General features: G+C 34.2%; 1 protein-coding gene across 4 annotated transcripts in view; it reads right to left on the bottom strand.

Annotated features, from left to right (window-relative positions):
- LOC126974777 (solute carrier family 41 member 1-like) overlaps positions 1-26,338 on the bottom strand; it is a 133,679-nt gene that overhangs the window by 22,544 nt on the left and 84,797 nt on the right. For 3 of the 4 annotated variants that reach the window (XM_050822450.1, XM_050822448.1, XM_050822451.1), the window contains 2 exons: positions 23,281-23,373; positions 10,968-11,098 (listed from right to left, as the gene is read on the bottom strand). In XM_050822450.1, the coding sequence (XP_050678407.1) occupies positions 10,968-11,098; positions 23,281-23,371 (222 nt within the window). In that variant the 5' untranslated portion in view covers positions 23,372-23,373. Of the gene's footprint in view, positions 1-10,967; positions 11,099-12,039; positions 12,179-23,280; positions 23,374-26,338 lie in introns of those variants that run through there. The other variant, XM_050822452.1, reaches the window with a different exon arrangement.

Raw genomic sequence — 26,338 nt, 5'->3', positions numbered from 1 at the left:
AGTCAGTAAAAAAAGAGGATCTATCTGAAGTATTATAACAGCAAGTATGATGCAAGTATGACAGCAATGATCTCTATCTGAAGTATTATGACAGCAAGTAGCCAGTATTATTTTCTACCAAAATAGTCGACAGTCAAACAATTAATAAAAACAGGACCTATCAGAAGTATTTTGTCAGCAAGTATGACAGAAATGATCTCTATTTGTAGTAGTATGACACCAAGTAGCCAGTATTATTTTCTACCAAAATAATCGACAGTCAAACAAAACAAAGATAATCTATCTGAAGTATTATGACAGCAAGTATGATGCAAGTATGACAGCAATGATCTCTAACTGAAGTATTATGACAGCAAGTAGCCAGTATTATATTCTAACAATATAGTCTACAGTCAATAAAAAAGAGGAACTTTGTAAAGTATAATGACAGCAAGTATGACAGCAATGATCTCTATCTGAAGTATTATGATAGCAAGTAGCCAGTATAATTTTCTACCAAAATAATCGACAGTCAAACAAAACAAAGATAATCTATCTGAAGTATTATGACAGCAAGTATGATGCAAGTATGACAGCAATGATCTCTAACTGAAGTATTATGACAGCAAGTAGCCAGTATTATATTCTAACAATATAGTCTACAGTCAATAAAAAAAGAGGAACTTTGTGAAGTATAATGACAGCAAGTATGATGCAAGTATGACAGCAATGAACTCTATCTGAAGTATTATGACAGCAAGTATGACAGCAATGATCTCTAACTGAAGTATTATGACAGCAAGTAGCCAGTATTATATTCTAACAATATAGTGTACAGTCAATAAAAAAAGAGGAACTTTGTGAAGTATAATGACAGCAAGTATGATGCAAGTATGACAGCAATGAACTCTATCTGAAGTATTATGACAGCTAGTAGCCAGTTTTATATTCTTCCATAATAGTCGACAGTCAATAAAAAAAGAGGATCTATCTGAAGTATTATGACAGCAAATTGCCAATATTATTTTAAACAAAAATAGTCGACAGTCAAACAAAAAAAGGATTATCTATCTGATGTATTATGACAGCAAGTATGACAGCAATGATCTCTATCTGAAGTATTATGACAGCGAGTAGCGATAATTATTTTCTAATAAAACAGTCAACGGTCAAACAAAAAAAGAGGATCTATCTGAAGTATTATGACAGCAAGTATGACAGCAATGATCTGAAGTATTATGACTGGAAGTAGCCAGGATTATTTTCTTCCAAATTAGTCGACAGTCAAACAAAAAATAGTTTAACTCCTTAGATTAAGGATTAGTCTCCGCTGCACTCGAACTCTTGCGAAGTCGCCAAGTGCGGCAACTAATACTACGCCCAAGTGGGGCCGTATTCGAGCCAGTCTCGAACAATGTGTGACGTTGACGTGCCACATGTTCTGTTAAAATTTGCTAATACTCGAAACTAAAATGCCGGGTTCCTTAGTAAACCTTTGTAAAAATAAAACTACAAGAAATAAGAAAGCACTGGGATCACATATCATCAGTAAGTATTTTATGTTTTTTTAATTTCAATCTATATATATATATATATATATATAAAAGAGAATGTATGTTTGTATGTTCCCTAATAACTCCTTTACTATTGGACCGATCTCAATGAAATCTTTTGTAATAGATTTGTTGAAGCTCAAGGAAGGTTTACATATATAGTTTGTCGTGTCACGATCCCACCCACGCATTTACCAAATCTCTCGAACCGTTTATTGACAGAACAACGTCTGTCGGGTCAGCTAGTGTTTTTACACTATGTTATTTTTAACACGAAGCGTATGTTACAAAAATTGAAAGACGCCATTGAGTGTCTAGATGCCACGCACACAAGCATCTAATTGTTGCGGTTATAATAAAGCTATTTTTCTTAGGTAGTTCGGAATCTAGTTAGAGCGCAGCGGAAATCCAATCCTTAATCTAAGAGTAAGTCGTTAGAAATTGATTTTATTTAAATTTTCCTGCCCGTTGGCCCACGTTAGAATTGGATTTTCTACTAAGTACTTCTATACCCGCATATTTTGTACGAAAAAAAAATACCGACGAATTGAGAACTTCCTCCTTTTTTTGAAGTCGGTTAAAAATGACACAGTTTCGGCCCGAACACATCAGTAAGGTTATCAAAGAAGACAAGCAAAAATTGGCGCTCTCTTAATTGTAGTGAATTTGAAATATTAGAAATAAAATTTTAATATTCCAACTGTGATTTTAATAACCATTAAACATTTATTTTGTTGTAACACGTGTTCCTATGATACTAAAAAGAACAATGGAGCATTAATCCGTTTCAAATTACCCGTTGAAGATGAATTAGTATTGAGTAAGGAGAAACTAAAAACTAAAGAAGTACATATTTCATAATCTTAATATATACTAGCTGACCTAGCAAACGTTGTATTGCCGATATTAAAAGCGCGATACAAAAGTAACTGTTGATCGTAGATGGCTGAAAATTTGAAGTTGTATATTGTATTTTTTTATGCTGACTCATAAATAAACAAATTAAAAAAAAATTGGCGTGGACCATCCTTAACATTTAAGGGGATGAAAAATAGATGTTGTCCGATTCTCAGACATACCCAATATGCACACAAAATTTCACGAGAATCGGTCACGCCGTTTCGGAGGATTTTAATTACAAGCACCGCGACACGAGAATTTTTATATTAGATATTTCTTTTGTGCGTCTGTTGTAACTGAACTCCTCCTAAACGGCTGGACCGATTTTGATGATTTTTTGTGTGTTTCAGTGAATTTCAGATTGGTGTGTCTTCAAGTGGATTCGAGTATGGTTTAGATTCACAACTGAACTACCTCCTAAACGGCTGGACCGATTTTGATGATTTTTTTGGGGGTTCTAATGAATTTGAAATTGGTTTAGATTCTCAATTCCGTCCATATAATATAATTCTACTGCGCATGTCTATGTTAGTAAACTCCTCTTAACGGCTGGACCAATTTTTCAAATCTAAGACGTGTGTACAGGACAACGTCTGTCGGGTCCACTAGTATTATATTTTAAGGCATCCTATTTGTCGGGTCCCGACCCGGTTCCGGGCTATCAAAATAAAATACCAGGTCGCAACATTCCGGCCTTGTTTAAAAAAGACCCTAAAATAAAACTCGTCATTTTCCGCGAAGTTGGATTCTTTAATGAAAATTAAACTGTTTTCCACGCAAGAATTTTGAAAATATTGGCTTTGTTACATAGATGGCGGGCCGGCAGCCGTGAACTCATATCGCTCAAGGTCGCTGGCATTCAGTGTCGCCTTAATAAATTAAGTGTGGATCATTACAGCGCGCGATTATATTGTTCGTAAAGCCAAATAATAGGTGAAAAATTCATAGAGATGTCACTTATGAATTTAAAAAGATTTTTCTTTTACCAGTAACCGTCACTTGAAAAACTTTAATGGGAAGAAGTTGGAAAAACCATTTACGTTTGCCTTTAGCTTTTGGAAAAACCTTTACATTTGCATGTAATGGCGTCCGGATATAACTACGAAATTATAGTAGCACCTTCATCGAGGTTATATCCGGAATCCACTGTATATGTAAGTAAGGGATAACGGATATATATAATCAGGAACTTAAAAAAAGCAGAGCCGAAGTAAACTAACACATATACCCTACTTTTAGGCATGCCACGCAAAGGGAAGTATGTCAAATTTGCAGCACTATTTACAATATTTTACCGTAGCCGGCTGGATTATTGATTTCAGAATATTTATTATCTCAAAAAGAATACAAATTCACTTACTGAGATACTTAAACTAACATGATACATATATTGAGCGACAAATCGTTATATACTATACACAATTTAAGACGTTATATTTAAAGTTACAATAAATACTAATTAGGTAGATACATTAATAACGAAATAGGTGGGTAACGTATAAAATAAATGTTTACAGTAATGAATAAAATACCTACACTATTTTATTATTTATTATAATGACAGCTATGAGGGTATTTGTTTATTAAGGTCTCGTTCATAGTCATAGCCGGAAGCGGTCTAAGAAAATAAGTTATGAGAAATCCTTCAAAATGTGGTGTTTTAACGTTTTTTTAAAAACATTTAATGATTGTAATTCTTTAATATCTTTTGGTAGTTTGTTATACAATTTTGCCCCTTCGTACATTATATTTCTTGTTCCATATTTTGTTCTAGGTTTTATTAAGCAAATATTGAGGGATTATGGGTACCACAACGTTGCCGATTTTTGCCGTGAAGCAGTAATGTGTAAGCTTACTGTGTTTCGGTCAGAAGGGCGCCGTAGCTAATGAAATTACTGAATAAATGAGACAACATCTTATGTCTCAAGGTGACGAGCGCAATTGTAGTGTTGCTTAGAATATTTGGGTTTTTCAATAATCCTGAGCGGCGCTGCATTGTTATGGGCACGGTGTATCAATTACCATTAGTTGAAAGTCCTGCTCGTCTCAATCCTAATCTTCATAAAAAAAACTTTGTATAATACATTTTTACTTGTAAGACTTGTTTTAAAAGGTATTTCGAAGTATGCTAAAGAGCCTTAGATACAATCGCCTTATCCTCGTGACATTTATCTATGAAATACATATTAATTAGTGTAGAGTTCGCCAAAGATAATTGTTTTAATGTAATTAAAGCGGATTAAGTAGATATTTTAATATTTAATTATCATCAAATTGACAGACAATCTTATTACGACCTTCAATTCTAAGTATATTACGAATATAAAAAATTATAAGATCCAATAATGTTGATTGATTGGATTGTTTTGGCCGAAATTATTATTTACAAATATTATGTGCTATCTATACGCTTCCTAAGCACAGAATCGAAATCATTGAAAATCTTAGATTAAAAATGCCTCTGCTTCGTTCCAACTAGATACCGCACTACCTAAGAACAATAGCTTTTTTATTACGGCAACTATTAGATGCTTGTTTGCGTGGCATCTTGACACTCAATGTCATTTTTCAAAAATTGTAACATACGCTTCGTGTTATTTTACATTGGAAATTAATAAAATACAAAATACTTATTGATGATATGTGATTCCAGTGTCTTTCTTATTTCTTGTAGTATTATTTTTACAAAGATTTACTACGCAACCCAGCATTTAAGTGCCCATTATTAGTAAAATTTAACAGAACATGTGGCACGTGAACGTCACACATTGTTCGAGACTGGCTCCAGTACCACCCACTTGGGCGTAGTATTAGTAGCCGCACTTTGCGACAACGCCTGCGGTATCTAGTGGAGCGCAGCAGAGACCAATCCTTAATCTAAGGGTATTATTTTTAAATATTTGATCGTGTACGTTGTCGACGGCATGTCAGTATTTTGTCCTTTTATAGTAAAAGTATGGCATAGCACATTTCCTCTTGCACGTATCTAGAATAGTGGAAGTAGTCAAAGTCAAAAAGATTGCAAACCAAACGAATCTGACCAACAAAGGTCGCGGAATGCGGTAAATTGAACATTGTCCAATTTAACCCCCAGAAGACTCAAGTTTGCGCGTTCACCGCTCTTCGACAACACTTTCCTTACAGCCTCGCCAAGTATCGGAATTCTGGGTCTCGAAATCTTGAGCGAATGCCAATTCAGTGGCCATCTGGGGGGCAAAGCTAAATTGGCTTTGAAGGTGATGGGCGTCATTAATAGAGCACGGCAATACTTCGAGCCGGCCCACATTCTAGCACTCTACAAAGCGCAGGTCCGACCTAACATGGAGTATTACTGTCATCTCTGGTTTGGTGCACCCAAGTATCAGCTCGATCCTTTTGACCGCGTGCAACGCAGAGCAGCTCGAATTGTCGGGAACCCGGTGCACGTTGAACGACTGACAACGCTCCTGTAATTCCTCTGGTGTTGCAAGAGAATGTGGGCAGCGGTGATCACTTAACACCAGGTGACCCGTACGCTCGTTTGTCCTCCTTTTTCATAAAGAAAACGAGCGTACAGAGGCAATACTGTGGTCACTGGCTGGTTATAAACCTGTGCATTGCCTTACCATTTGACATAAAAAGAATAATATAATTCAATCCAAGCTATCAACTTATCTGATGATGTAAAATGAATTAATTACATTGTTATCCAATAACGATTAAAGTAAATTATTATCGGATTCACAATTTATAGATTTAATATGAATAATAAGCAAGCCTTATTCTTATATTTAAAGATGAAGAAAAAGTCATAGTAACTAATCAACGCGGACGAAGTCGCGTATAATAGTTAGTTATTATATAAAACTGCAATTAAAATACATAATGTACAGCAAAACATTCAAATCACTACTAACTACTCTACACTATACAAAGAATCTAATATCAATAAAAGTTTAGAAAATATTTGTTACGTTCCAATTAAAAATATTTTTTGAATATCGTCCTCTGTATTTCGATAATCTTTCAATCTCACTTTTACAATTTACAATTCCTCAGTTTTGTGATTACACAACAAGAGTTTACGCATGACTTTGACATAAATTATAATTAAATTTTTACATAGACACAAACAGATTAAGTAAAATTGTCAAACAAATGTGTCAATAGTTAAAAGCCGCATACACACGAGGGACTAGAATATCTCCATATACAACGCAACTGGCAGCGAGTAAAGCGCTTATTACACTTCTCTGAATTTAGTTAGTCAGTGGTTACTGAATTTAGACAAGTAAAATCGCATTCAAGCTAGCATCCTAAATTCAGAAAAAAGGATGGTTTCTGACTGACTGAATCATTTAGAAGCCTAATTAGAAACGCATTTAGGAAGGTGTAATCGCATTAAGTTACTGATTTCAGTCGTTCGTGGCTCTTCGTGCGTGGAGGACGTATCTAAGTTTTGTTTTGTGTTACCGTATAATAGTAATTAGCCCAAGAATTTTCAGTGATAATCTTTTTCAGCAGGGGTTGGGATATAAGAACTGAATTTTAAATCTTGATATGAATTTCCTATTGCAATAAACCTTAGTGTTAGGACTATTCATTATTTTGCACTAATACTGTCTCGTATGATAGTATCTTGCTTTTGAATACACGGTGTAACAAGATTTAATATTATGTCATACGATATCCAATCCATTCGTAGATAACTTCAACCATAATAAAAAGAAAAACACCCATAATGTCCATGCTAACTTTCCACGCAGTAATAAATATTACTTTAGTTTTGTTCTTCTTTTTCTTTTTTTTCTTTTAATTGAGCCAACGGCCAGGGCTAGGTAAAGGCCAATTTTTTGGTGTCTGGAGCCATCCTCGTATACGATAGTCTGACTTCGTCTATAACCACATAAAAGCGAGTACTTTTGACTACGAGTACTACTGATAAATAAAGCAATTCGTGCGAAATTATTCATTAACCATTCCAAATTAATCAAAAATGCACAACATTAATGTTCAAGTTTTCACTTCTGCCGGCACTCCTGGAGTGCAACCTATTAACTCAGAGTATTTTTTATATCATTATTTAAGTATAAAATCTGCTCAGAATGGTTTCTTGAAGTTTCTTAGTCCATTATTAGGACAGGCAAAGGGTTCGAGCTGCAGCCATATTCGTCCAATATTAGGACAGGCAAAGGGTTCGAGCTGCAGCCATATTCATCCATTATTAGGACAGGCAAAGGGTTCGAGCTGCAACCATATTCGTCCATTATTAGGATAGGCAAAGGGTTCAAGCTGCAGCCATATTCGTCCATTATTAGGACAGGCAAAGGGTTCGAGCTGCAGCCATATTCGTCCATTATTAGGATAGGCAAAGGGTTCGAGCTGCAGCCATATTCGTCCATTATTAGGACAGGCAAAGGGTTCCAGCTGCAGCCATATTCTTCCATTATTAGGACAGGCAAAGGGTTCGAGCTGCAGACATATTCGTCCATTATTAGGATAGGCAAAGGGTTCGAGCTGCAGCCATATTCGTCCATTATTAGGACAGGCAAAGGGTTCAAGCTGCAGCCATATTCTTCTATTATTAGGACAGGCAAAGGGTTCGAGCTGCAGCCATATTCGACAATTATTAGGATAGGCAAAGGGTTCGAGCTGCAGCCATATTCATCCATTATTAGGACAGGCAAAGGGTTCGAGCTGCAGCCATATTCGTCCATTATTAGGACAGGCAAAGGGTTCGAGCTGCAGCCATATTCGTCCATTATTATGATAGGCAAAGGGTTCGAGTATTAACTCGACTAATTAGTTAAAGTTCGAATATTGGTATGTGGTAATAAATAATCTAACCTTCTATTTCTTATTTTAAATTATTTTATTTAATGACTGAAAGTTTTAAAACGTGCAAGTGGTATTAATGGATTATAAATAGAATATAAAATGAAAATAATAATCAATTAATTGAAATGGCAGAATCCCAGGAACATTTTACTCTTTCATCAATAAATAAGGAAAAAAAAAAAGAGAATATCAAGAACCTGATAATGACTAGATTTGTTAAAAAAAAATTAACAAAAAACAACCGACTTCAAAACACTATTCCAAAACAGTAGATATAATATGCACTAAAAAGTATAAACATAATTGCGTATTTTGATGCAATCTAATTAATTAATCTAATTCTAGTTACGATTATTGTAATTTTTGGAATCGGTGTCCTTCCGCCGCGACCCGCTCTCGCCTCTCGCCTCCTCACAACTCAAGCACATCTCACCTATAACTATGTATGTAGTTACAAACCTATATTGGATTGGACCGACTTAATTAAGATTCTGTTCGAGACAAAGAGCATAGAGACTTATGATATATTCTGTAATCTCAAACGTTCGAATTACTGTGATGAATGTCATAAAACGTAATAACACACATACAGTAAAAACTATAAACATAATAATATGTACCTACTACAGATTGAGTTGTATTCATATAGAACTCATTTCAAATACCCATTATGTCACAATTGGTAATAATTTAACAGTAAAATTATTGTTATATACAATATAAATATATTTTTTCATTTAAAACACGTGCATGTACATCAATATTAAATTCTCTATACCAAATGTTACATTCACTGAAGAAACAGTTAAACAAAATAATGTAACGCTAGGCTAAGTTTCTGATATTTTGGCGGTTTTTTCGCACGGTAACTATTAGCCCCATTATTCATAATAGTCTGCTAACGTAAAGCATTGCTAATTCTCACTCTGTCTTCTTCTATTGACCTAGGTGAGAATGAGAAAAAACACTCCTAAGCGGCTGTTTAAAGTTAGCGGACCATTATGAATAAGGGGGTTAATGATTATGTGCGTGGCAACTTGACACACAATGGCATCTTTCAAAAATTGTAACATACGCTTCGTGTTATTTTACATTGGAAATTAATAAAATACAAAATACTTACTGATGATAATATGTGATCCCAGTGTCTTTCTTATTTCTTTTAGTATTTTTACAGTTTTACTACGCAATCCGGCATTTTAGTTTCAATTATTAGTAAAGTTTAAGAGAACATGTGGCACGTCATATATCATTATTTGCCGCACTTTGCGCCTACTCCTGCGGTATCTTAGTCTTAAGATTTAAATCTTATCTTTTTCCAGTGGGAGGCTCCTTTGCGCAGGATGCCGGCGCCTTTTTCTACCGTGAAGTAGTAATGTGTAAGCATTACTGTGTTTTGGTCTGAAGGCCGCAGCTAGTGAAATTACTGGGCAAATGAGACTTAACATCGTATGTCTCAAGGTGACGAAAGCAGTTGTAGTGCCGCTCAGAATGTTTGCGTTTTTCAATAATCTTGAGCGGCCCTGCATTGTAATGGGCAGGGCGTAACAATTACTATTAGCTGAACGTTCTGCACGTCTCGTCCCTTATTTTCATTTTAAAAAAAATCTTAAGACTGTGGGTCATTCACAAGATTAATACTTACATTACGACCGGTGGGGTTTATTCGCTATAATTAAATCTATTCAGTAGTTTTTTGAGTTTTTAGTATTTATTTATTTATTGGAAAACAAACAGCTTAAGATACATACACATTGTAACACATAATTTATATTACACAAGCCAATAAAGTTTCCACTTAAATATAAACAAAGTAGGAGTGAATATAATAGAAAATATAACGATTTTATATACAATTAAAAATAAGGCGAAAAAAGTACACAAAAATACAAATGAAACAAAATTTATCAAATTTATCGGTTGGACATATTTTAAGAATGTTTAAGATATTCTTTAATTTTTTTAGTGAAAGTTGGATAGCTGCTATGAAAAATGTCTAAGTGACTATAATTATTATTATAAGTGTTGCATGCTCTTATAATAAAACAATTGCTAGTATAATTAGTTCTACGAACAGGGATAAAGAATGTGTAGTACAAGACACAGTTTAAAAAATATTCTATGTAACTACAGTTTGTTTGTTACGACTGCATTATATGCATCTATTGATTTTTCAGTGCTAACCGTTCACGGTCGTTTTTGTTGCATTGTAGTCCTTGAACTTTTCTCATGCAATAAAATTTCTTATAAACGACCGTATACCGATCTAGTATTATAGAAAAAAGTGTAAAGTTCCCTTTATGATAATTTAGATTTTAGAGGAACCGTAAGGAATTTTTTCGCCTTTGCTGAAGGAGTATACTCTTTTTAAAGGCTGCCAGGTGCTGTTATTGTTTCGTAGTTGTACGGCTCGTGTATCCAGTGGTAAACGGAAGATAAAACGTCAAATTAAATTTATAAACAGATTTTATGAACGATGCGGACTCGAAGCCGCGACCTAGTTTTTAGTTTTTAATACATCAACGCCATCTATTATTATACAGAGTAAACAACGATATAGTCAATGTCAAACATGATGACTTTTGTAGTCGTTAGTTGCTTTAATTCCCATTGCAAATGAAGACGTCTTTATTGCTGCTTCGTGTCTTTTGCACCACAATGATTTGGCCTGAGAACGAATGTGATAGTAAGAGATTTATCTGAGCACGGTTCACTTACCCCAGAGAGTGGTTGTTTCTCCGCGTCTTCATCGTTGACACTCTTGTCAGGTGGATCACCTGGGCTCTTCAGATCACCGTTGGAGTTTATAGATCCCATTGTGTATCCGTTCTCCGGACTCCCAATCTCATCTGTTGATAAAAATTCAATTTAATTTGTTGATAATGCAATCACAAGGATATTTAGTAAATTGCTGAGTCGGTGTGTTTTAAATTTATCTAGCTGAGAGAGTGTTTATCCTATATGTGATGCCGAATCATTGATTCGATTATAATAAAAGTTTGCATAATATTAGGATTTTTATTTAGCGTACGGGTATCCCTTATGTTAAGTGATCACACAACATCATCAGTGATTGCCCACATTCTCTAGCAACACGAGTGGAATCACAGGAGCGTTGCCGGCCTTTTAGAAGGTGTACGCGCTTTTTTGGTTCTCATGTGGTTTCGTCCTGGGAAAACGGCATAAAGGAACTCATTTCATAGCTTGGTTGTACGTGGAAAAAAGTTCCTAGAAAACCGCACTGTGGAGGAGCGCCACACATCCAGATGGTGGGGATGATATCGTTATTTGGGCGTGTCGTGCGAAGGTGTATTTCAGCGGTAGGAATCGGGTCGAGTAATATAGCACGCATTTAGTCGTACAAAGATGACTTAAAACTATATTGTTGGCTATAAGAAATAAGTGTCCTCATAAAATTTATTGTTGTGAGGAAGTGACGAAACGAAAAATATGTTCAGCTGATAAGCCCTGCCCATTAAAATGCAATACTACTCAAGATTCTTAGAAAACCCAAAGTTCTGTGTGGCACTGTTCTCGTGACTTATTACGACACTCAATTGTACAGTAATTTCACCAGCTACGTAGCTCTTCAAACCCATACACAATACACCAACACACTAATTTTGCTTTGATAGCAGAATAAGGCGCCGTGGGGCACCCATTCTGTGCAAAGAACCCTCTTTCTGTTAAATAGCTGATATACTCAAAGGTTCTTAATTGGTACACATTGTAATATAAATCTTTCAGTAGGTATTTATATAACCTATAACGTAAACAAACATATAAATACCTAGTATCGTATACCCGTTTATTTTTCTCCAACATTTATGAATAGCGATTTCCACGTTGAACCTCATGACGACAGAACTGTTACACTTTTCACACAAAACTGAATTGAATAAGCCACAAAAACTAATGATGTAGTTACGATTTCCTGCACAAAAACATGACTTAATCATTTAACAATGACATTAGGACAAAAACAGCAATCGATTTACATTGAGCATTGCCTTATCTGATAACAATTACAATATTTATATGGGCGCATTAAACTTGCGCATATCAGATGGTAACTAAATAATTTAATGGAGGTCTAATGTCACAGTAGATATGTCTACTGTGCTAATGTTGTGTGCCCACTGCAAACAGAGCTACGAAAGCTAAGACAGCGCGATTGATATTATATTTATAATATCAATTATTTTTTATTTTTAAAGTGAAAACTTCTTTAGCAACGATGTTGTGATATGAAAGTTGATGATACGAAAAAGATGAAAAATGAGACAGACACATAAATTCATAAGATTTAACGTGGGAGAAAATGAGATAGGAAGCATTATATTTATTTTTGTCTTAATCTGCTCTTCATTTTGTAGATTTTGTCTACGATGTTTATATTTCATAGGCCATGCAGCTGTTTGAATACGAAACTTTTTTTCACTAATATTTAAACTGCCTATCGATTTTTTTATGCAATAAAATTCGATCTTAATTTAAATTCAACAGTTTTTTTCCTTACTTTTTTACGAAGCTTACAAATTTTATATTTTAAAACCGTTGAATTTAGGAAGTGGAACACAATGTTCTTTTAATTCCACCTGGTGATGGGTTTATTAATTTTTAGCCTTAATCAACATCTTATTAAACACTTTATTAAACATAAATCAGTTATTATTAATATTATATTATCGTATTTTCGCGCGATTCCATGCGTGATGTAGATACTCCGTCTATAATATTCCTATAGCTTGAGGCATGTTAGTTTTTCCAAAGTACCCTATTATTATACAATAAAGTTTTGTAAAGTGATATTTGTACGCTCAACTACAGTGGATAGGTCCCGCGCTGACACGGCTATCAAACACCTTTGAATAATCCTGAAGATACCCTCTTTCATCGTGAAATATATTTATTGTAGTTGGTTGTTTATGAATGTCGGTATATTAATAAGTGGCTGATTCCCGCTACTTCGTCGGCGTACATAAAGGATTTTTAAAAATAATAAGCAAGTTTGGAATTGAAGATTATCTCATGTCCTATTCCAGTTCCGGTTCCCGTTTTCGCTCCCTTTCCCAATATATTTTTGGAATCTTATTTCGAGTAAGATTGCTATGGCAAACTAAACCTACTATTGGTATAGTTATAAATCATCGTCGTGAATTTAAATTTTTTCGCAAATCCTGCGGGAACATTGAATTTTTCCAGGATAAAATGTAGCATATGTCATTTCCCAAGCTCTAGTCTATCGCTGTACCAAATTTTATCAAAATCGGTTGAATAGCATTAAACTTACATTCACATTTATAATATTAGTAGGGATTTATGTCTGTGACGACTTGTTCGATGAATGCATGCCGTCGGAGTAAATACCGCTGTGTACAAATGACAAAATATGTACTAGTTAGTGTCACTTCCTGGTCTGTGAGTCGAGCTTGGAGACGTTTGAACCAACATGCTTGTCAACTTATGACTTGCTTCTTTTTTAAATATCAATACTCAATCTCTTGCTCTGCCTTGGCCTTTTTCTTTTAATAGTTACGCAAAAAGTTACACTTCTTTTATGTAACAAAACATAAATGCTTAAAAAAATATTTATTTATTTATAGATAATCCAAAGCTCTTAAAAAGATTAAATTAATACCTATAAATATGATCTGACAGCCAAAAGGGGATAAAAAAGGCCTGAATTTTATGCAATCAACACAATGGTTGTATTCGGACTGATGCTAGTCAATATCTTAATATATATAAATTACGTGACACGTTGTTTGTCCGCGATGGACTCCTAAACTAATGAACGGATTTTAATGGGGATTACTTCATGGAGTACAGTTTAGTCTATCTTGAGAGATAGGATACTTTTTAATTGCTGTGTACACACCTTGTTTAAAATATTATTGGTCAATAAGCAGCAATGTAAAATATTTATTCAGTTTAGGTTCAATTCGGACAGTGACAGTTGACACACGACTAAGGAGAAAAGTATGCTTACATTGTCTTTAAGCTCACTTTTACCGTTCCGCTATAAGCAGACTTCGAATTATATGTCCATATTGTTTATAGAACGTCGTTGGATTTAAACTATGAAAGATACCATACTAATATGAAACGATCTATTTTAATAAAATAATAAAATTATGTTTCGTAACAATTTACTTCAATATGAATTATTGTAACGCCTTGCGCTATTATAACAGCAAAGTTTTCCTTTTTATCTGTCTTTAAGTAAAATTTGAATCGGTTATATATTTAAGATGAATTCATTATTAATATGAAGTAGTTTACGATATTGATGCGAGACTCAAAAGGAAAATGGCACAGGGCAGTGAGGGAATGGTGTCCATGGAATGGTAAACGAAATCGAGGGAGGCTGTTTACCATCTGGGAGGATAAACTTAAGTTAACAGCGGGTCCAAGATGAAGGAGAGTCACATGAGACAGGAAGCAATGGAAATCTTAAGACTCTTCTTAAGATTTTTTAGAAATTTCTCTAAATTAAAGATATCTTGTAAATTCAATTTTACAATATTGTATGTAAGTAGTTAAATCTACTAATATCCTAAACACAGGGAAACTTAGGAGTTAGAGCTCAGCCATTTACTCAAAGATTGTTGTCATAATGTAGACTACATACCAACTCTCCAGCAAAATAGCTATCTTGTGGAATAAGTCACAAGCTTTTATGTCTGTTTCACATAAACCTACTGTATGTCTCGTGTGTTATAACAATTTCATACCTACTTGTCTAAATGTATTTACCAAACTTAGGTATGTATACTTCTTCTTAATCTTTGTACCTAATGGTTGTGATGCATAATATTGTGTTGTAGGTATTATGAGCATGTAGTACCTTGTACATGTTTTTTTTTGTATAATATACGTTTTCTTTTTAGACAAAAAAAAAATATTTGTATTATTTCTATAGTTAGTTTCATTATAAAATGGATTATCATTAGTAGTTAACCATATTTCAGTAAATCAATGTATAATAAACACTTACAAAAGTCATAAAAAGTAACATTTTTTAAAATACATCTACATATACTACGGTTCCAGTCTTTTGATATGATTATCTTCATTTCTTTATCTAAATTATTGCAGTTTTGATAACACGATTACGAAAACAAATCTCGATAGATTCACTTTTTGAAAAATAGGGTTTTTTATTTGAAATATTTATATTATCTTAAAAATATGATAGCTATCAACATAAAACATATCTATTCGTACCTATCTAATGCTATAAATATACGTTCGAGCGCTTTTTGCCTAAAATGTTAGGAATACCACGCTAATAATACCTTTTAACATTTGCTTTTAACATTTACAATAAGTGACTTGAGTTGTGATTTGAGTTGTAACCCCAAAATACAGAAACCGTCAACAGTCAATAGTCAGGCGGCCTAAACTACTTCGGACCGGCGTATTTCGTTAAATTGTAAATAAGCAAGGGGCGAACGCGCACTTTTTGCAACTACAACTTTTAACAACGTCGGTTGATGTTTATATTCTTTGAGAGCAGCTATGGTTTTATTACAAATAGTAGTAAAAATAAAAGTAATAAATAATAGTGCCTTATTACTAAACTCAATTATAAAATACAGAAAGTTCCATTTACTTTTGAACATTCTGCTTTCACTGTCTATTTTTCGCTTCTTTTCCATTCTAATAAATCACATAACATAAAAACAATAAGAAAATTTATTGAATTAGGCGTTACTTTGCGGAAATCCATAATAATACAAATGATTTAAGTTTTCTTTAGTGTTAATTCCGCCAATATTTGTTTTTTAAAAACAATTCGACACGTGTTTCGCCTCTACACGTGGCATCCTCAGGACGTGTTGTCTCGCCAAAATCTGGCACGAGACTGAGAATTGTTTTTAAAAAACAAATATTGGCGGAATTAACACTAAAGATAACTTAAATCATTTGTATAAACCCAATAAGTCAAATCAAACTACTGTTTGCACGGGTGTTACATTATTTCACAAGGTAGTTCCAGGCTGTCCGATCACTTAGATATTCAATTGTGGAGTAGTAGGATTTATATATAGATAATGCTCGAACAGTGGCTGGGACTTTATTATAAAAGTGTTTACATTTACCCTTAAAGCTATTATGTATCTTATGAAGCCTACTAGAATTAGTTACAAGCAGTCGAATATTTCTAGTGTTATAATATATACCATAGGCATATTAAACTATAATAATATAATCGCAAATGTACCACTACTCGCTACTAGATGCCGTTAAGTGTCTAGAAATATAGGTCCTATATTAGGTCCTAGGAACATCCTGAAAAAACCATTAAGGCTTCAAATTCCCTGGTAAAAATAAAACGATTTTTTTAGAGTGATTGTTAAAATTATTATTATAATTTATTTTAACAATATGTATATCTAATTTATACGTAAAAGTAATGTTAAATATTTCAACGCCTTTCCATTTAAGGGTAGGCTCCTATAATTATATGAGATTTAACAACAAAACTAAATATCTTATCAAAGAGAAATTTTAATATATGTATTTTCAAACGTTTTTCTTTCTGATGCCTTAACTGAAAATACTTTTTTTACTTGTTGTTCGATAGTTTTTTTAATCGAAAACAATGCTTATTTTTAAGAATTTGTATATTTGCTTCATCTTCCATAAAAGCGAAAAACATACTAGTAAATAGAAAAAAAAGCTAGTAATCTGATACCAAAGGCAAATTTTACGTAGGTTCTAGGAAGGTCTATCTTACTCGAACGGTTAGCTCAGTTGGTTAGAGCACCAGCACGGAACGCCGGAGGTCGTGGGTTCGAGTACCGCATCGTTCATAAAATTTTGTTTTTCAAATTTTATTTATGACCCAGACAATCCCTACAAACATTATAAATGTGAATGTAAGTTTGTTTGTTACACTTTTCAAAATCAAAATCGTTTCAGTAGCTCCGGCGAGCTACTGAAACGATTTTGATAAAATTTGGTACAGCGATAGACTGGAGCTTGGGAAAGGACAAAAGCTTTTGCCCCGGAAAATCCATGGTTCCCGCGGGATTTGTTGTTCTTTGGAAAAACTGAAATTCACGTCGATGAGGTACCTATAGCTATGCCGCTAGCAGGTTTTATTTGCCATAGCAATCTTCCTCGAAATAAGATTCAAATAATATGTTGGGAACGGGAGCGAAAACGGGAATCGGAACTGGAATAGGACATGAGATAATCTTCAAATCCAAACTTGCTTATTATTTTTAAACATCCTTTATCTCCTCGGACGAAGTCGCGGGCATAAGCTACTAATTCCATAAAGTGGCTAGAATAATAACGACATAATAGTAAAGTAATTTTGAATGATTTTACAATCCAGATAAGAATAGTTTGCACAAGGACGTATTTAATTTAAATTTTTTCCTTCGATTACTCTGCGGATGAATGCTAATTATAAAACTAATTGGGGTACGACAGTGTGTTTTAATTGTGATCGATTTGTTTCAAGACAATGCTTATTATAATCACTGTATTTGAATACAATACGGGCTCTCTCTATCGAACGGTTATTGCTAGGTCTATGTGTCGGGTAACGAACATGCTGTAGTTTCAGGGTTCTTCTTGTTTTTATGAAAATAAGGGACGTTCAATTGATGGTAATTGATACGCCTTACCCATTACAATGCAGTGCCACTCAGGATTTTTGATAAACCCAAAAATTCTGAGCGGGACTCATTGATATACAGGATTTTTTGTATATCAATGGCGGCACTACACTTGCGCTCGTCACCTTGAGACATAATATGTTAAGTCTCATTTGCCCAGTAATTTCACTAGCTTCTGCAACCTTCAGACCGAAACACAGTAATGTTTACACAATACTGCTTCATGGCAGAAATAGGCGCCGTTGTGGTACCCATAATCAAGCCGACTTCCTGTGCAAAGGAGGCATGCTACTGGTGAAACCTCTAAAATTAATACGTACTAATCTAAGGATCATTTAATAAAAGATGTCTGAAGGCTCTACACCTCAGGATGGCGAAGAGGAATTGATATGAAATGAACATCAAATAAAGTTATCAGTCCCTTGATGGAACAAAATCAAGGTTATCAGCCCATCAGGCTTAATATTAAACACGTCAATAAAATCAAAACCTATAAGATGCTTCCGTCTGGCTTATCAGCATGAAATTTGGCAGGAAGTTAGTACAAACAAAAGAAAAATACGAAAATTATACATTTTTGTTAAATTACAGGCTTAGGTAGTTTATGTCTAGATACCTAGCTGCTCCTTTGCACAGGATGCCGGCTAGATTTTGTGTACTACAACGGTGCCTATTTCTACCTTGAAGCAGAAATGTGTAAGCATTATTGTGTTTCGGTCTGAAGGACGCCGTAGCTAGTGAAGTTACTGAGAAAAATATAAGACTTAACATCTTATGTCTCAAGGTGACGAGCGCAATTGTAGTGCCGAATTTTGGGTTTTTCAATAACCTTGAGCGGTACTGCATTGTAATGGACAAGGCATATCAATTACCATTAGCCTTGCCTTGCTCGACTCGTCCTTTATTTTCATAAAATAATAATTAAGCCTCTTGCTGCTAGGCAACCGATGAAAACAGGCCAGGTTTATTTATTATTTATTATTTATTTAGACTGTTACTTATTTATACTATTAATCATTTACAGAAATTACTTTAGCGTGCGTGACAGGCTACGTCTCACACGCGCGATTTGTTTGAGTTTGTACATGCACGCAAACATGGTGTTTTTAGACAAGTTTTGTGGTGAAAGTATAGCATTTCGAGCTATGAACACAACTTAATCCTGTTACACATATCCTTAAGTCTTATTTGTAGGTTGCTAATGCTTGCTGTTGGTTATAGTTAACACTGCCGAGCCTTTTTGAACTATCACTTTTCTTTGAAGTTAAACAAGTTTTTTGGCATGGCGTGACGTATTTTTTTGGTACTTCTCTCAGAAAAGTTATTCTTATAGCTTGAACTTTTTGTGTGGGTTCATTTATTCAGATTATTAGTGAATAACGAGGATTCTAAGCATATAAACTATTTTCCATGCAAGAACTTTGAAAATATTGGCTTTGTTACATAGATGGCGGGCCGGCAGCCGTGAACTCATATCGCTCAAGGTCGCTGGCATTTAGTGTCGCCTTAAAATTAAGGTTAACTTTCAATTTCATTTTTGTTTCGACGTTTCTTGTCAAAGTTTATTTATAGACGAAATAAATAATCTAACATTACAAGTTTGTCGGATTTTTGACATAATGTTTAACTCCTACAATAACTTTGAGAGTCAATGAAAATTCTACTGTTTTGATCACTAAAATGAATAAGTTTTACGGCCTTATAAATAAACTTAGTATAAAGTTATACCTGAGAATAAACCAAGAATATGCAAAATGTTTGCAAGTAAACCTTTTGCTTATGTTTGGTTTATTCGGACATATTCACATTTCCCGCGTTTATTTCTAAGGCTGTTTGACATTCGAATAACGTTCAGAATTATCATTGTAGTCTGATTTATTTCCTAGGTCCTTAATCATTAAGATAAAAATTTAAAGAAATAAACATTTTGACTGTTGCCTCTCAATATATTCTTGATAATGTTCTATATGTACATAAGCACATTGAGGAATTTGCTAGAAACTGTGACAATCATAATGTTAACACGAGGAACAAACATAAACTTGTTATGCCTACTACTCGGCTAAGTCGAATGAGTAAGTCTTTTGGAGATATATATGCTTTTACAAAAAGATCCCAGAAAATGTTCAAAACAAAAGTATTACGATTTTCAAAAGAATTGCTAAAACCCTCGTGTGGTAGAGGTTACTATAACATAAATGTCTATCTTAATGATTCCACAGATTGGGAATGGGGCGACCGCCCTTATGCTCTTAAATAATAAGTTTAATTGTACATTATTACTTTGTAAACATATTTTTTGATAAAAAAAAGCCCGCTGAGTTTGTTGCGCCCATTCCTCTCATGTCTGTGGCATTCTTTTTGGAATGGGTGACAGTTTTTGACTTTCAATAAGTGAAGTTACAGCCTATTTTGAATAAAAATATTTGATTTTGCATTTGAATTGACAGTGTTGTCAGCGATATGGTCAACATTTTGCATATTCTTGGTTTATTCTCAGGTATAACCTTATACCAAGTTTATTTGTAATGCCGTATGAGATTAATTGGAACATTCTGTGCTCGATTTTGACTAGCCCTTTAATATTATGCTTGGAAAAACCAGCATAACATGTTTTCTGCAGGACGTTCCTACTTGTAGCGTACGCAATTAAAAACGTTTTTTATTTTTATTTGTGTACCGAAGAACATTCTTGAATTATAAAAAGCTAAAAGACCCGAGCTATCATATATTTATAGAGTTTATAAGAATAACTATGCGAATATGTTAACCAATGAGATCAAATACTGAGTAGGTACAAACAAATTCCACTGACTCAGACTACCTTGCAGTAGAACTACATTACTTCAGAGAAACTATTTTTGTATGTGCATAAAAATCTATAATAACATCCCAAAGGTATCGTCAAATAGGAATTTCTCATCTAAATTGAAAATATACCTTAGTCAAAACTGTTTATAATCAATGAACGAATATTTTAATTAAAAAATTGACAATTTTTTTAAATAATCTTTATATATATAATTCTTGTGTGCGTGTGTATGTCACTGAACTCCTCCTAGACGGCTGGACCGATTCTAATGAAACTTTCTGTGTGTATTCAGGTGGATTCGAGAATGGTTTAGATTCACAATTGAACTACCTCCTAAACGGCTGGACCGATTTTGATGATATTTTTGTGTGTTCCAGTGAATTTGAGATTGGTGTGTGTCTTCAGGTGGATTCGAAAATGGTTTAGATTCACAATTAAACTACCTCCTAAACGGCTGGACTGATTTTGATGACTTTTTTGTTTGTTTCAGTGAATTTGAGATTGGTTTAGATTCTCGATTCCGCCCATATAATATAATTCTCCTGCTCATGTGTATGTTAGTGAACTCCTCCCAACGGCTGGACCGATTTTTCAAATTTAAAGCGTGTGTACACGACAACGTCTGTTGGGTCCACTAGTATAATATAAAAATAAATAATACTGCTATTTATTTTTTGTTAAATTGATATTATTGTAACAAATGATTTAGAAATGTATTTTGTAAAATTTGCACGTCATACATGTGGCAAATATTTATGACACAAACTTTATAATATTTATGTAACATCAATCTAACATATTTATGCAAATAAAAACTTTAACTTTGACTCAGTGAGACATCACTACATATCATAAAACAAAGTCCTCCGCTGCATCTGTATTTCTATCTGTTCGCGAAAAAATCAAAAAATAACTGCACCGATTTTCATGCTGTTTTCAACAATGGATAGCGTGGCTCTCGTGAAAGGTTTTAGTCGTCTGGAAGCTTTCAACGAAAACGCTGTCTTCTTCTCAATCTTATATAGGTCTATAGGAAAGTCTGTGATGGTATATGACAATCTTTTAAGGATTACAAACTATATCTATTTTTTTTTCTATTTACAGGACAGCTAGTTAAATATATAAATTCTATAGCGGAAAGAACGAATCATTTTGTCACAACAAAAAATTCGAATTTTTGTCATAACTCGAAATTCTACAACGGAATGCCCCAAGGAGCAATGTTAAGAGTCAGTATAGGATGATTCTGAATAATTTATAATAAATAATAATTTATTCTGCAAAGGAACACGAGCTATTTATAACTTCCTAAAGAATCATTTAGAGAACAATTTAAAGAAAAAAAGATTGTTTCTTGCACCCGTTCTTCTTAGGTTTGAGGCATAAATTTTGGAATGGATAATAGTTTATGACGTTCAATAAATCATTTAAAGTTCTATTTTGAGGAAAAGGTGTTTCAATTCGAAATAATAGAATGCATTTGAAAAGGGTTTGATTTCAATGAATCCGTGGGTTAAAATAAGATGTGACCTTAGATTAAGGATTGGTTTCCGCTGCGCTCCAACTAGATACCACAGACTTAGTTGCAAAGTGTGGCTATACGCCCATATGGGTGTACTCGAACCAGTCTCGAACAATGTATGAGGTTGACGTGTCACATGTTCTGTTAAGTTTTGCTTATAATTAAAACTAAATGCCAGGTTGCGTAGTAAAACTTTGTAAAAGTAATACTACAAGAAATAAGAAAGTCACTGCGATCACATATTATCAACAGTAAGTATTTTGTATTTTATTAATTTCACTGTAAAATAACACGAAGCCACAGACGAAGCGTATGTTACAAAATTTGAAAGATGCCATTGAGTATCAAGTATCGAGTATATAGTAGTATAGAGTAGTATGTACACAAGTATCTAATAGTTGCCGTAATAGAAAAACCTATAGTTCTTGGGTAGTACGGTATCTAGTTGGAGCGTAGCGGAGACTAATCCTTAATCTAAGGATGTGACCTTAGATAATTTATACGTCTAGTTAGACTTTGATAACTTCGAAAAAAATGGCGAACTGTTAACCTCTATATTCAGTAACGCACGTGCACTTAAAGTGACATACTTATCGCGAGTGTCAGACGTAGCTTGTCGCGAAGTTAGAATTCTTTTTGATGTCATTTCTTACACTACCACCGCTTCGGCAATAAATGGCTCTCTGAGAGGGAAGAAGCGGTGCAAGTAACTCTCCCAGCAATATTTTTTTGCGCTCTATTTAATAAAATAAACAGTATTGTACTGTCATTGTTATTGCTATAAAATAATCATAATCTAGTCCCGGGCTGGCCGATCACTTGGATTTTTGATAAAACGTATTTTATATAAAGATAATGCCTCAAAAGTGGCTGGGACTTTATTATAAAAGTGTATACATTTACCCTTAAAGCTATTATGTATATTATGAAGCCTACTAGAATAAGTTACAAGCAATCCCAAATCATAAAAAGTAATAAACCAGGCCTGTTTTTTTATGCGTTGCCTAACAGCAAGACGTTCTATCTAGACGTAACCTATCTAAGTGTGACAGTACTTACCGCTGATAGTGAATACAGGATTTCCGTTGATATGTGGTGAATAACCCTCGAGTTTTCCTGTTGATTTGACAACATCGGGTGCACCAACCATGCCTGCAACAATGAAAAAACAATATACCGTCAGATGTAAATACCATTTGGCTGAGAAAAGCCTTCAAAGCACCTCAAGAAGTTTTCACAAATATATTTTTGAAGTGAGAGTTTCTTTCCCGCGCTGAACAGTACCAGTGGGAGGCTACTTTGCACAGGAAGCCGGCTAGATTATGGGTACCACAACGGCGCCTATTTCTGCCGTGAAGTAGTAATGTGTTTCGGTGTGAAGGGCATCGTAGCTGGTGAAATTACTGGACAAATGAGACTTAACATGTTATGTGTCAAGGTGCCGAGCGCAATTTTTGGGTTGTTCAAGAATCCTGAGCGGCACTGCATTGAAATGGATAGGGCGAATCAATTACCATCAGCTGAACGTTCTGCTCGTCTCGTCCCTTATTTTTATAAAAAAAACACTTGGGAAGGGAATTCAGGTTCGTCAATACTAAATCAACAGTAGCCCTTTCCGAGTCATGAATTTTTATATGTATTTATGTATGTTTAAGTAAATATTATATTAAATACATCATTGTTTTGCTCCTATATTACAGGCTATGCCTACTTTGGGGCAAGATAATTTGTCTAAGAGTGTGTTAATATTATTATTATATATTAATAGGTTTTGGTATTCAAGTCTTGTTTATTAAGGCTATAAAGTCGGGGGATATATTTGAACATTAGCCAACATAATACAATGATAGTAATAATACCAGATGATATATGAGGGTTAGTGAGCTAATACAATAGTACAATAACAAATCAAATCAAAAAAAAAAATTCGTAGGTAAATTGCATTACATTTGAAACATGTCATTTTTTCATACAGCTCATTCGGAAGGCAGATTTCCTTAGAGAAGATAGAGCAAGAAACTCTAAGGTTGCTCTTTCCAAAACAGAATGGTATTATAAGTTCTTATTTTCTAATAAGTAAAAACATTGTTATAGTTATTGAGTACATACATATAGAACAATACAGTAAATGCATCAATCCACGCATACAGACAGAGACAAATAGACAGACACGTGGCGTGAGATGAAAATAATTTCGATAAATAAACTCTTGGTATATCTAAATAAATGTAACATTCATAGTTGTAATGAAACCGATACACCTCTGTTATATCAACGAGAAGTACATAAATATATCTCATTATCAAGGCTTTCCGATACCACATCTATGTTACGGACATGTTGAGAATTCGAACATTTTAAAAACTGTCCAAGTTCGAAAATTATTGTGACAGCAGTTTAGCAGCAACAGAAAACTTTTTCGCAGATCACCAACTATCTAAGTCAATTTCTGTAGCCCAAGCAGAAAAAATATAATATTCGTCAGCCTAGCGAAACTCTCTAATATAAAAGCTATTCACTCGATTGTATGAAACGTGCAGCCATTGATGGATTGACAGATGACGGCTACATCTTGCAAAAAACGTAGATAGCCGAAATTCACTACGTTTTAAACAACTGTTCGCTTTCAAACTTAACCGGATTATACTTCGTCGTAATCGCCATACTGTAATTACTTCTATTTCAAACTTATGTCAAATAACTGCGCGTTTCATACCGTAAAAGTTTCGAATAGACGACACGATGGCGGAGATTGACGTAATTTAAGTAGCATACTCTGACAGCTATCGAGTACTCGATACGATTACATTGATGACATCATCCTAATTTTAATAGTGACAAGCTCAGGTGAGCGAATAGAACGATTTATTTAATGACCGATGGCGTTTTTCACTATTGTCTAAACAATTTATTTATTGAGTATTACATTGAAACATATTAAACACGTCATAAAAATCAATAGGATGAGACAATAGTCTAACAAATAAATTACATTATTTTATCATAGATTTTTCTTTATTTACATTATTGTATCATTTTCCCAAATTTTTCAAGCTGGCATCACTTCTATTATTATAGACCAGGACTGAAAGATTTAAACAATGTTATCCCAAAACAAATATAGGTACAATTAGAAAGTGGAAGGACATTTTAGTCAAATTTTGTGCCCGATTAATTACTTTCAGTACAAGGAACAAACGCTGGAAAATAACCAAGTCTTCGAATAGTTTTCATGCTCATGCTCATCTATTCTATAGACACTCTTACTTAGAATTCTGCAGAAACTTTTTAAGTCGCACAGAGGCACTTGGAAAGAGCAATTCTTAGAAAAACCCTACCCACCGAACTCGCGATGACTGGATCCGCAGTGGTGAACTTAAGTAATATTAGCAAATAAACAGTAGACAAGAATGGATAAGAGTCTCTGGACAAGGAAAGTCCTATAATGGAATCATAGAGTGCACTCGAGAGCGTGGGAGGCTTTAGCAGCACTGTGGCTGGCGACACCCGATGACGCAGATGGTCGAGGCTAGACGAGACCAGACAGGCAGAAGATCGCTAGCAGTTGACTAACAAAAAAAGAGGACTAGATCCAATATTGGATCATCAAAAGACCTTATTGATGATGGTGACCTATTCAATAGAACTTCTGTGAGTTATTAAGTCGAAAAGTGAAATTATTTGTTTTATTCTCGAGTCAGGCTTCCTCATTCTCAGGTGGGTCAATCCTTTCCTTAAAATATGGTCACGCTCGTGATCTTGTTGTAAGATTTAAATTTATAGTATTTAAATACGGTTATTTACTTCTTCTCCCGACTTCGCGTTAATTTCTTATGACGCTTGAGAGCTTCTGAAATACAAAATACTAAACCTAATAGAATAAATTTGCAATTTGCTATTTATTTCACTATGTTTTTATATGTTAGCAGGCAGTTCTTATTAAAGTGACAACTTTTAAGGCGTGGTGAGTTTTTTATTTTGTGGGTATTCAGTGAGACTTAGCCGGCTCGGCTACGTAACCCTCGTTCGGGAAAGTGTTTGAGACTCGCTTGGTGATCATAGTTGTCTTTAGTATTATTAACATCACCAAAGTTTTCACTTCTGTCGTCTATATTAT

This window comes from Leptidea sinapis, chromosome 33, assembly GCF_905404315.1.
Source record: "Leptidea sinapis chromosome 33, ilLepSina1.1, whole genome shotgun sequence".
In the NCBI taxonomy this organism is placed as follows: Eukaryota; Metazoa; Arthropoda; class Insecta; order Lepidoptera; family Pieridae; genus Leptidea; species Leptidea sinapis.
This window is presented reverse-complemented; position numbering and strand designations above follow the sequence as displayed.